Source organism: Peromyscus eremicus, chromosome 8a, assembly GCF_949786415.1.
Source record: "Peromyscus eremicus chromosome 8a, PerEre_H2_v1, whole genome shotgun sequence".
Lineage (NCBI taxonomy): Eukaryota > Metazoa > Chordata > Mammalia > Rodentia > Cricetidae > Peromyscus > Peromyscus eremicus.
Genome location: NC_081423.1, coordinates 90,373,064 through 90,385,328, shown reverse-complemented (window position 1 = coordinate 90,385,328; position 12,265 = coordinate 90,373,064). Strand labels below are relative to the sequence as shown.

The 12,265-nt window shown below is 41.2% G+C and overlaps 1 protein-coding gene across 4 annotated transcripts in view; it reads right to left on the bottom strand.

The window, feature by feature from the left end:
- Nucleotides 1-254: 254 nt before the first annotated feature.
- Apoh (apolipoprotein H) overlaps nucleotides 255-12,265 on the bottom strand; it is a 39,130-nt gene continuing 27,119 nt past the window's right edge. For 3 of the 4 annotated variants that reach the window (XM_059272020.1, XM_059272019.1, XM_059272018.1), the window contains exons 4-9: nucleotides 11,279-11,375; nucleotides 8,208-8,284; nucleotides 6,846-7,034; nucleotides 5,228-5,407; nucleotides 2,456-2,653; nucleotides 255-410 (exon numbers count right to left, since the gene is read on the bottom strand). In XM_059272020.1, coding sequence (XP_059128003.1) covers nucleotides 355-410; nucleotides 2,456-2,653; nucleotides 5,228-5,407; nucleotides 6,846-7,034; nucleotides 8,208-8,284; nucleotides 11,279-11,375 — 797 coding nt within the window. In that variant the 3' untranslated portion in view covers nucleotides 255-354. The remainder of the gene's footprint in view (nucleotides 411-2,455; nucleotides 2,654-5,227; nucleotides 5,408-6,845; nucleotides 7,035-8,207; nucleotides 8,285-11,278; nucleotides 11,376-12,265) is intronic. The other variant, XM_059272021.1, reaches the window with a different exon arrangement.

The window sequence follows — 12,265 nt, the reverse complement described above, 5'->3', positions numbered from 1 at the left end:
AGGAACTACATTCTAGATTTTGAAGTCATCCTTAGGAATTGTGGGACATAGAAGTTTTTTTTTTTCTGTGATTAGATAGATGATACTGGCTTAGAGGTTTATGAACCCATCTATAAAAATGTCTTATATTGGAACAGGCTGCTCTGCTATTTGCTATGCTTGCTCCTTCACAGCCAGGAATCAAGGATGTTTTGGGTATTTGGATCTCTTGACTTAAAACTAAAACCACGGCGCCATACAGAGTCACACTGTAATGACTGAGGCAACTCAGTAACTTTATTTTGCTATTTCAGTTGGAGTCCTTGGACAAGCAGAAATACAAATGTGACATCAATTTTGATTCTGAAATTGACTTCAGCACGGCTTCACATCCCAAGCATCCGTTTTCCAGAAAGCCAGAGAACTGTGCTCTGTTGGAGAAGGGGAGAAGATGAACAAGAAAGATAATCATTTCTTAAATTTCTAAATAGCTCAGCCAAGTCAAATACATCCTACATGGGTGTTGAATATATTTAATTCTAGGAATAAAATCATTTAGTGTGAGGTCTCAGTGATGGGAGAAAAAAAAATGAGCAAGGATAAGTCATTCATTTCCAAGAAGAAAAAGATTGAAAGTTTATATAACTCTGACAAGATTAAAAAGGGGACACATCATATCCACCCTTTATTTATTCCCTATGGCATCAAGAGTGCTGCTTCTGTCTGAAGACCATAAGGAAAATCAGACTGAAAACAGTATAGCAATAAAATCCTGATTTTTAAATTAACTCCTCCCAGTAGTTTCTCTCCTGATTTGACTAAGTCCATTGCACTTTATCAACTTTATATTTAACATCTCACTATAGTTCTATCTTTTATTGTATTTTATTTTTGTGTATATGCACATGAGTGTGGAGACCAGACCTCAACGTTGGGTGTTTACCTCTATCACTATCCACTACAGGGTCTCTCACTGAGCCTGGAGCTCACTGGTTGGCTGGCTAAACAGTGATCTCCAGATATCTACTCTTTACTTCCTGGCTCTTCTATTCATCCCCAGGGTCATAGGCTTACTACCCAGCCCAGCTGGGTTCTGGGTATCAGACTCAGGCCCTCATACTTGTGCAACAGCAGGCACTTTACCAACTGGACAATCTCCCCAGCACAAGTTTTTCTATCTTTGGGGCAATAACAACTTATTCAGTAGAGTTCTAACTATTTGTAATTATAATATCATGATTGAGCACTTATCCTATGCCATGCATAATATGTCTATTAATTAGGGTTGCATGATGGCTCAGTGAGTAAGTGCTTGCTACATAAGTGTGGGAACCTAAGTTCAGATCCCAGCACCCATGTAAAAGGCTAGGCATGGCCACACACAAATGCCTGTAACACCAGTTTTGTGAGGGCTGGAGACAGATTACCAGGACTTGCTGGCCCCCAACCTAGCTCCAGATTGAGTGAGAGACCCTGTCTAAAAGGAATAAGGCAGAGAAGGATAGAATAGAGCCCCTGGCATCTTTCACTAGCCTCCACATCTAAGCACAAGCATATGTACCTTCACACACATAGAACATGCGCATGCGTACACACACATTCTCTCTCCTCTCTCTCTCTCTCTCTCTCTCTCTCTCTCTCTCTCTCTCTCTCTCTCATACATACACACACAAAATAAAAAGCTTCTATCAATTGAACCAACCTTATGAGGTACATTTTATTAATCATTTATACTTTCCTTCTCTCTCTAGGTGATAAATTCTCAGCTCCTCCACCCCAGTTACATCTATTCTCAACTGTCTTCTCAGCTGTCAATACATGGTTATCAGTATATTTGGAGCATTTCTAAACCTAGAGTCAACAGTAACTTCAGCCTATCTTGGCTTTTCATTCCTAGCAATAACGACTACATAAGTTCTAAGTCTGAAACCTAGATTATCATTTAGTTCTCCACCCTGACCAGTGTCCACTTCTGTGTCTCACATACAGACTAGCATCTTTCTCAAAATACTTTGTTCTAATTAAACTTTGCTCTAAAGAATTCTTTTTAAATTACACATTTCTGAAGGCAAGAAAAATAATATTGGATCTGTACACTAATTATCATCATTATCATTACTTCTCTAAAATATGGAATAAAGAAGTAATAAATGATTGTATCATTCAATATTTGACTCTGTTCATTTTCACACTAAACTTGGAATCAAAGAATATGGTTTAATTCACCTCAACAGTCAGCAAGGAAAACTACAACCTCGAGGTTTAATGAAAAACACTGGAAAGCAAAATGTGTATGTAAGCCAAGAAACTATAAGCAGCTCTCCGCTTTATCTGATTTTTCCCCATCACACATCTTTTAAGAAAACCCAGTAGCCAAATCAATTTAGCTTCTCAGAGTCACTCTATAGCATAAACATGGGTGAGAGCAAGGGCCAAGTGGAAGTTCCCAGTCAACAGCAGCCCACGGACACCTTACCCTTGAAACATTTGGGGATCTCGAGGGTGCCATCAATGCAGTTTGCCTCCTCAGTGTAGCTACATTTCTTCTCCTTATTTTTGCAGAAGAAAGAAACCTTGTCACCATGCTTCATTCCATCCTTAAATTGTTCCTGGATCTTCACTCTCATTCCTTGATACAACACTGTGGCTTTCTTAATAGATATTTTGCAAGATGCTGAAAGGGAAGATGTCTGTACTCAAGACTCTTTGTTAAAGATAATAGTGATTACTTATGTTCAGGAAGATGGCTGAGTGGGTGAAGGCACCTGCCACCAAGACTCATGACCTGAGTTTAATCCACAAGACCCACGTAGTGAAAGGAGAAAACTAACTTTAGCAAGTTGTCCTCTGACCTCCACACAGGTGCTATGATGTGTGTGAGCTCACATACATACACACACGTGCACAAAATAACAAATACGTAATACCATTTTTAAAGAAAGAATGTAAACTTGTGAATCAGTAGATGAACACAACTGAGATAAACAGGCCAAGACAAGAGGGTTCTAAAAAATGTGTGATGTACAATGTCAGTTTGATTGATGATAGATGTTCCCTGTCAACGTTTCTGCCCTTCAGTAATGGCATAAGGTCAAAGACGCGGCAGCTTCCTGGCTTCCGTGGAAGAGAACGGGATGTAAGCCTGAGCCGGTCTACACTCAGATCTCATTTATGGAGCAGATACATCCATCAGTCAACTGCTACAGGTGAAAGCTGCTGACAGCTCACAAATGGCTCCTGATCAAAAGTTTGTTTCAGGGCCAGCGAGAGGCTCAGTGGATAAAGGCACTTGCCACCAAGCTTGAAGAGCAGAGCTCAATGCCCTTGACCACATAGCAGAAGAGAAGAATCAACTCCAGAATGTTCTAGACTGACCACACGTGGGTCATGGTGCATGTGCATGCACACAGGAACAGACACACAATAGAAAAAACATAAAAAAAACTTAATTGTTTTCAAGCTCTTTGTTTTACATATATGTGTATATGTATTCCTAACTATATAAATACAACCTGCTCAGTCCATATGATGTTACTTGTACGTGTATAACTTTGGAGCTGACCACTCGGTATTGGATAGCCAACTGGGGTGGGGGGTGGGGCTCTTCCCTGGGGAAGAAGGACTCTTCCCCTCACTTTCAACACTCCTTAGTTGCCTGTAGTTCTTAGTCTAGTGTTGAGTCCCTGTGAGATTTCCCACTTCTGTGACTTGCTGTCATCCTTGTTCAGGTCTTGTTTAGGCTGTTGACACCATATCTTAAATAAATATATTTTTTTAAAAAGAAGGAACTCGGTCAAAATGAAAGGTCCTGTCCCAGATCCACCCCATCAGAAACTCTGAGGATGGAGCCCAGAAATCTGTGTAAAAACTAGTCATCCAGGGCTGTAGAGATGGTTCAGTCAGTAAAGTGGTTGTTGCAGAAGCATAAGGACCTGAGTTCAGAACCCCAGCAAGTACCTACATAAAAACTAGGGTGAGAGGGGAGGTCTGGAGAAGCAGACAGACAATATGCTGGAGCTCTCTGCCAGCCACTCAGACTCCAGGTTCACTGAGCAATACTGTCTCAAAAAGTGGGGTATGGACTGATTGAGAAAGAAACCTAACATTGACCTCTGGCGCACACACACACACACACACACACACACACACACATACACACACACATCCCTAGGGGACTCTGATGTACAACAAAGCTTGAGAACCAATGCTTACCCTAGCTTTCCTGGCCTGATATCTTCTGGGATACTGGCTTCATAAATCAATTGCACTTGAAGACCTGTCCCAGACTCTGCTTCTAAGAGATTCCAAACTATAACACTAGCTATTCATCATTTTGGTTTTGTGCCTGCTTTCCTTTTCTGTTTAAACAGTCCAGCTTAGGCAGAGAGATAGAGGGCTATGTGGTTGTTCTTTGCATAGTCATTGCATTATGCAAATCATGGCACTGACTGGATTAAGGACAGACGCCCATCTCAAAAAAAATGGCATCTCAGGGAAAGGATGCCAGCTGGTGATGGATGCTTTACCTGTTGTAGAATCAAGCCAAGTTCAAACAAGAGAGGGACACAGAGGCAGGAGAGGACACTGGCATGTTGTATCTCAGTTCCTCATTTGCATATTTCTTTTTTTTAATATAACAAGCCACCATTTCCTTGAACTAGCTTAAATGTGTGATTGATCTTTGTGACAAAGAGGACCTTGACAAAATAAGAGCCCAAAGGGGAGGTGGGGGACGCTTGGGCTGCAAAGATGGCTCAGTGATTAAGAACACACAATACTCTTCTAGAGGACCAGAGTTCAGGTTCTAGTACTTGGCATCAGGTGGCTCACAACTGCCTCTAACTCCAGCTTCAGAGAACCCAACACCTGGTCTCTGTGAGCACCTGTACTCATGTGCACATACCTCACCCCCACACAAATGCACACAAATTTAAAAATTGCAAAATAAATATTTGTAAAGGTTACTTATGAGAAGATTTAAAAATAAATACAGGCAGAAACCATGGTCTCCCACCATATTACCAATACTTCAGAGAGTCTGTTTGTTCCCTATAGCTAGATTCTAAGCAACCTTCTTAAGCATGATAATTCTCCGAGTACTATTGAGTTCTTAGGACTTTTATATGTCAATGGCTGTGAAGCAAGTCTGAGCAACAAGTAGGATATAAATAGAACAAGAAAATGGCAGACAAGAGTGATCCACTGGATGAATTCAGTACTTTGTAGGACCTCACCCACATTTCCATACCTTTACAGCTTGGCAGAGCAGACCAATTTCCCATCTTGGTGCACTCCACTTCTTCTGGGCCATCCAGTGAATATGTAGCATGGCAACCAAATGTGGCTTTATCCTTATAAAAAAGCACCTGCTTTGCAGGATAATTCACGAACCCATTGTCTGGCCTCGAGGGGAAGGGGCATTTTACTTCTACAAAGTATATTCAATAAGACATGTTAGTAGCTAACAGTGTTGTCTGACGGCTGCAAAATGGCTACATTCTTCCTTCCATTGCACCGTGAAGTCACTGGATAGTCCTATGAGTGAAATGCAGTTTCTAGGTGCTCGGTGCTTAATTCTGTCCTAATTCTCTTATACTTACGGAACCCTGAATATTAAAGAAGAAAGAAAGAAAAGGAAAGAGAAGAAAGAAATACGTTTTGAAAGTAAATAATGACACCCTGCTATCTCTTTGGGTTTTGAGTTTTCATCATGAAGTGTTGTCACAAATTTCTATGGTCTAAAAAGTGAGTATGAAAGAAGAGGGGGGAAGTCTTTTTTTCTAATCAATAAATCAGATTAAAAAGATGCTGCAATGATTCTTAAATTTAGATAGATTATAAAGTCATAGCCATCAATCAGACTATAGCCCAGTTTTTAAAACCTCTATCCGTTAATCCAGGCATCTTTTCCCCAGCCTCACTGGTGTCCAGCTATCACCAAACACAAGTCCATTCATGCCTCTGGCTTTACAAGTGATGTGACCCTATAAAGCATGCCTTTCCTTTGTCTTCCATTCATGATACAAAGCCCATGTCAAGGGTCTTGACCTCTGGAAATACCACTCGGTCAGTCTTGGACTATTAATTGCACAATATTTAATTCACTGCAAGTCAGAAGATGAACTCATTCATCTGTTATCCCTGGTACAAAACACACTGCCCGTCACATGGTAGGCGCTCAATAGAAATATAGTGTGGTGGTGCACACCTATAATCTCAGCATTTGGGGGGTGGAGGCAGAAGGATCAGGAATTTGAGACCAGTCTCAGCTACAGAGTGAGTTTAAGATCAACCTGGGGCTATTGTTGTATAGAACTTTCTGCTGGATTGAAACTTTCCCTTCTAAAGCAGGGGAGAGATGTTCATAAGATCCAAGAAGCAAAAGGAATGTCCACAGCCCCTCTAAAGGTTGTGGAAACAGGAGCAAATGCTGGCAGAGAGAAAACTCTCCTGCTACTGGCACAGCTGCAAGCTGGGCAGAGAGGACCAGGGATGCAGCTTTCTGAAGTTATCACCCATGCATGCTGAACTTTCCAGTGATGCAGTTACATTTGAGCTACTCATGGAGTAGTCATGTAACCCCTCACTTTTGCTCCAATAAGTAACCCCGATAAACTCCCTAGTTCCCTAGGCTAGACATGGGTGGTGTCATTTCTTTGGTCTATCATTGGTGCCTGATCTGGGCTGAATAAATAGTGTCGATGTCTCTCTAGGAAAAGTGACACAAGAGATACATGAGACTCTTTCTTAAAACGAAACAAAAAAAAATAATTTTAGAAGTTCATCAAGGAAGAGAATTTGGAATATTCAACACTTTCAAACATGTGCTCCTATGCCACTCTAGTTATTTTGACTTTATCACTTACCCTTGCATTCTGGCAATTTAGTCCAGTTTCCATGGGCTGTGCATGTAATTGTGTCATTTCCAAACATGGCATGTTGTGGCAAGCACTCAAAGACTTCTGTGTCCCCATAGAGCGAGGTGTTCCCAGCTGATGACTTGTGAGCCTTAAGGATTGCAGACTTAGGAACTGGTGGTGGTGGGCAGGCCATAGCTGCAAAGGGAGATCACTTTTATCTCTATGAAAATTATTGAGGTTTGCAATGCACTCTTTGAAGGGAGGTGGATATTTGAGTTTGAAGTCAGCCTGGTTTACATAGTGAGACATTGTCTCAAATAAATAAAGGAATAAATAAACTCTGGGCTGGCAATATGTCTCTGTGTATAAAAACAAATAACTTGATGCTACATTTGATGATTGGAATTTAGTCCACAGGACCCACATAGTGAAAGAGAAAACTGACTTCCACAAATAGTCTCTAGACCTTTACACATAGGCCAAATAAATAAATATAATTTAAACATTAAAACACGCTCTTTTCAGAATGAAAGAGAATATGAGAATGAAGCTAAGGAAACATAAACTTTGATAATAGGGTAAAAACAGCCCTTTGTTGATGACGAGTAAGAAAAAGTCAAATCAAATGTGCCAACCAGTCAAATACTGTGCCAAAGAAGAATGAGGAGGAAGAGGAGGAGGAGGAGGGGGAGGAGGAAGAAGAGGAGGAGGAAGAGGAGCCAGAGACTGCAGCAGCAATATTTTTGTTTTGGCATGTTAATTTGACTTTTGCAGCCAGTATTCTATACATCTTTGACCTAAAGGCTACCTTGAAAGATGTTTCTGGAAGTCAGAATGTATGTAAGACATTGCTGAGAGACTATCGTGAAGTACTTGGTGCCATGTTATTTGTGACATCTGAGTTCTGCACCTAGTACAATTTGCTTGTTTTTATTAAACACCTGCTGCTTTGGTGTTTAATGACTGAACACATGGAGGCTGACACATTCAGATGCAAGGACACAAGACAAGGCAGTGGCTTATCATCCTGCCTTAATAAATATAGAGTTTTAACAAATTTAGGGAAAGCTACACCAACATAAAGACACTGCTGAAGAAAATGTTATTTAACATGACCTATCTCAATCCTCCCTATTTCAGTCCTCCCTATTTTAGTCCTCCCATCTCAAAGAGTGCTCCATGGACTGGTAGTCAGGGAATTGCCAGGCAGCCTGAGAAAGGCTCAGAGCACAACTGGGATGCCTGAATGAGCATCTGCATGTTAGCAAGATGCCTGGTGACTGGTGTGCACATTCAAGCACATTCAAGCATTTGTCAAGGGACAAACCAACTTGTCCCTTAACTCTCAAGTGGGACCTAGAGACTCACGAACGCAGACAGGAAGCTCTGGGCTCCATTTTCCTTCCTCGTTGCACTTAGCAGAGCTAGTTCCATTCAGATAAAACCTGAAAAGAGGGAAATGTAATGTATTAACCAGTAAAGTATCTCCCTGGTATCACAACCATGCTAGGGATTGCATTCAAGGGCTTACATGTAGAAAATATGAGTTTTATTGTGGTGATATATTGTGTACCCTAATAAACTTGCCTGAGGATCAGAGGACAGAGCCAGCTACTAGATTAGACATAGAGGTCAGGCAGTTGTGGCACACACCCTTAATCTTATCATTTGGAAGGAGGGATCCATCTGGATCTCTGTGAGTTCAAGGCCACACTGGAAACAGGGCCAGGCTGTAGTGGCACACATCTTTAATCCCAGTATTGGGAAGCATACATGCCTCTAATCCCAGGAAGTGATGTCTGGGCAGAGAAATGTATATAAGGCATTAGGAAACAGGAACTCACTCTCTTTAGACTAAGGATTTCATCGAGGTAAGAACTAGTGGCTGGCTGCTCTGCTTCTCTGATCTTTCAGTTTCCACCCTGATACCTGGCTCTGGGTTTTTATTAAAAGACCATCTAAAATTTGAATAACTTTTTACCACTGAGACACCCACCCTTAACCCTATTCACTTGTTTTGAGGCAGAGTCTCACTATATTGCCAAGTAAGAACACTCAAGGGACCTCTACCTCAGTTTCCCCACTAGCTGTCACTGTAGTCTTGAGCCAATATACTCCTCAATATATTGACCTCTTTCCCATTTTATGGTGCTGTTTTTCTAAGGGTCTCTGGTTCTTAGGACTCATGGAGTGGTCCAGCCAAAACTTCAGGCAAAAAGAGAAAAATCACTGCAGGTTTCTGTAGTTGGTGAGTGTGGAGGTCATGCCCCTAAATCCTCATTCCAACCAGTCGGCCAAGTTATTGGTTCCCTACATAAGGCTGAGAACCAGCTCTTTTACAGGATGATGCAATGAAACGAGCTGTAATGTTCATTATCTCAGGACTGCTGGCATGAATATGTTTAAACAATGCATGACATCATTGCCAATTCAAGTACAGCACTATCATTTCAGGAGTATTTTTGATCAGCCCCACCACAAACTTGGTATTTCTGTGGAAAGTCCTATGTTTCTCCTTCACAAATGGCATTTTCAAGTCTCAAACAAGGATCTTCAAAAAAAATTGTCACAGTGTACAGAAGTGTGATGGTTTGAAACAAAATGTCCCCCAAAGGGAGTGGCACTATTAGGAGGTTTGGCCTTGTTGGAGTGGGTGTGGCCTAGCTGAAGGAAGTGTTTCACTATGAGGGCAGGCTTTGAGGTCTCCTGTGCTCAAGATACTGCCCAATGTCTCAGTTTACTTCCTGTTGCCTGTGAGATGTAGAACTCTCAGCTACCTCTTCAGCATCATGGCTGCCTGCACACTGCCATGTTCCACCATGATGATAATGGACTGAACCTCTGAACTGTAAGCTGCCTGATTAAATGTTTTCCCTTTATAAGAGTTGCCATGGTCATGATACCTCTTCGCAGCAATAGAAACTCTAACTAGGACTAGCAGCATGTTCTCAACAGTGTCACATTGGTGTTGTTTCTTGTAAAACAGATGAATTGTATGAAAAACCACATATGAAGTTGTGGCACTACATTAAACGAGCATGTGGGCTGGAGTGATGGCTACACGGTTAGGAGCAAGGTGCTCTTGCAGACGACCAGAGTTGGAAGTCTAGCAGTTGTGTTGGACAGCTCACCTGTAATTCCAGACCTCTTCGGATAACCCCAGTATGTAACTCCCTCTTGTGACCTCTGTGGGGACCCACACTCATGTGTGCTTATCCACACACAGACACAGAATTATAAATATATGGTGGTTTGAATGAGAATGCCCCCCATAGGCTCATATATCTGAATGTTTAGTCATCAGGGAGTGCACTATTTGAAAGGATTAGGGGATGTGCCCTTGTTGGATGAAGTGTGTCACTGGGGGTGGCACTGGTGGTGCACGCCTTTAATTCCAGCACTTGGGAAGCAGAGGCAGGGAGATCTCTGTGAGTTTGAGGCCAACCTGGTCTACAGAGCAAGTTCCAGGACAGACAGGGCAATGCAGAGAAACCCTGTCTTGAAAAACAACAAAACAAAAAATTCCAAACCAGACCTAGTATCTTTCTGTCTCTGTCTCTGTTTCTGTCTCTCTCTGTCTGTCTCTGTTTGTCTCTGTCTCTCTGTCTCTGTTTGTCTCTGTCTCTCTGTCTCTGTCTTTCTGTCTCTGTCTCCTCTCTCTCTCTCTCTCTCTCTCTCTCTCTCTCTCTCTCTCTCTCTCTCTCTCCTCTCTCCCTCTCCCTCTCCCTCTCTCTCTCTCTCTCTCTCTCTCTCTCTCTCTCTCTCTCTCTCTCTCTCTCTCTTTTCTCTCTCTCCTGCCTGCAGATCTGGATATAAAACTCTCAGCTCCTTCTCTAAAACCATGTCTGCCTGCATGCTACCATGCTTTCCACAGTAATGTACTAAACCTCTGAAACTGTAAGCCAGCCCCAACTAAATGTTGTTCTTTATAAGAGTTGCCATAGTCATAGTGTCTCTTCACAGCAATAGGACATTGACTAAGACAAAAATCATTTAAAAAAAAGTAAGTTCTGTATCATTGCATCTGAACCTTCTTCATAGAAATCCCTTCTAAAGACCAACTACCCCATTAGTTAATCAGTCTCCTAGCTAAAATCCAAATTGCTTCCTGTTATATTTTAATCATATGCTAAGATCTTGCCCAGAGATGAGAAGGGATTATCAGTCGGATTCACTCATCTCACTGTGTCTCCTCAGATAAGGCATCAGTGAGGAACACAGAAGCTGGAGTGCTGATTTCCTCTTGCGTTCCAGGTAATGTTCCATTTCTTACACCACCCTCAACATCATCACAGTGTTAAGAGCAGGACTAACATGTATTTGTTTCTAGCAAGTCCCACCCAGAGGCTAAACATAAATACAGAGCAATTGTGATGTTTAGCTAAAGAATCCAAAATGTTCTCTGTCTGCCAGCTGCTTCACCTCACTAGAGTCCTTACCCAGGGTTACAGGTAAAGTTGATGGTGTTCGGATATTCAAAAGATGTATAGTGTACAATTCCATTTTCTAAGATTCCAGCAAAAGGACACACTCTGCCTGAGATTTAAAGAGAAAAACTGGTAAATTTCTGTTGAAGTATAAATATGTAAACTCAATTCCATCCTTGATCCAATAGCTACTACTAACTATTCTAAGAAAGCAATCAAAATGAAACGAATAATACATGTGTTGAAATAGTCTTTATAACAGAATTTGAGCAGTCTAAATGGTCATTGTCATGGGATTGCTTTAATTAGAGAAATTAAACCACCAATTGAACTATTATGCAGTCAATAAAACACAAGGTTATAAAGGTTATGGAGACAATCAATTTTTATAGTATGCTGACAAAAATAGAAAAACAAAATTATATATATTCTCTACAGTGATGCAAAAAGCATGTGGAAAATACGTTGAAAATGGCATTGCCGGGCAGTGGTGGTGCACGCCTTTAATCCCAGCACTCGGGAGGCAGAGCCAGGTGGATCTCTGTGAGTTCGAGGCCAGCCTGGGCTACCAAGTGAGTTCCAGGAAAGGTGCAAAGCTACACAGAGAAACCCTGTCTCGAAAAAAGAAAAAAAAAAAGAAAATAACATTAATGATCAGAATTATTGCTGATTTAAAGTGATTTTTCATTAAAATCATGCTTAAGGGCTAGGAGTGTAGCTTGGTGGTGGCATACATTCTTAGCCTATACAGGTCTCTAGATTTAATCCCTAGTGCCTCCAACAATACCACATAGATATATAAAGATAAAGAATAAACTTGAATCACTTGCAGGAACGTATATAATTATGATAAAGGTCATATCTATATAATCAAGATAATTAGAGCCCTGATTTCTCCACCTATCTATTTTTACTACTGTACAAGATTGCCAGAAACTCAATCTGGTTGATTGCTTAATATTTTACCATAAAAATTAGGCTAAGTGCTGGGCATGGTGG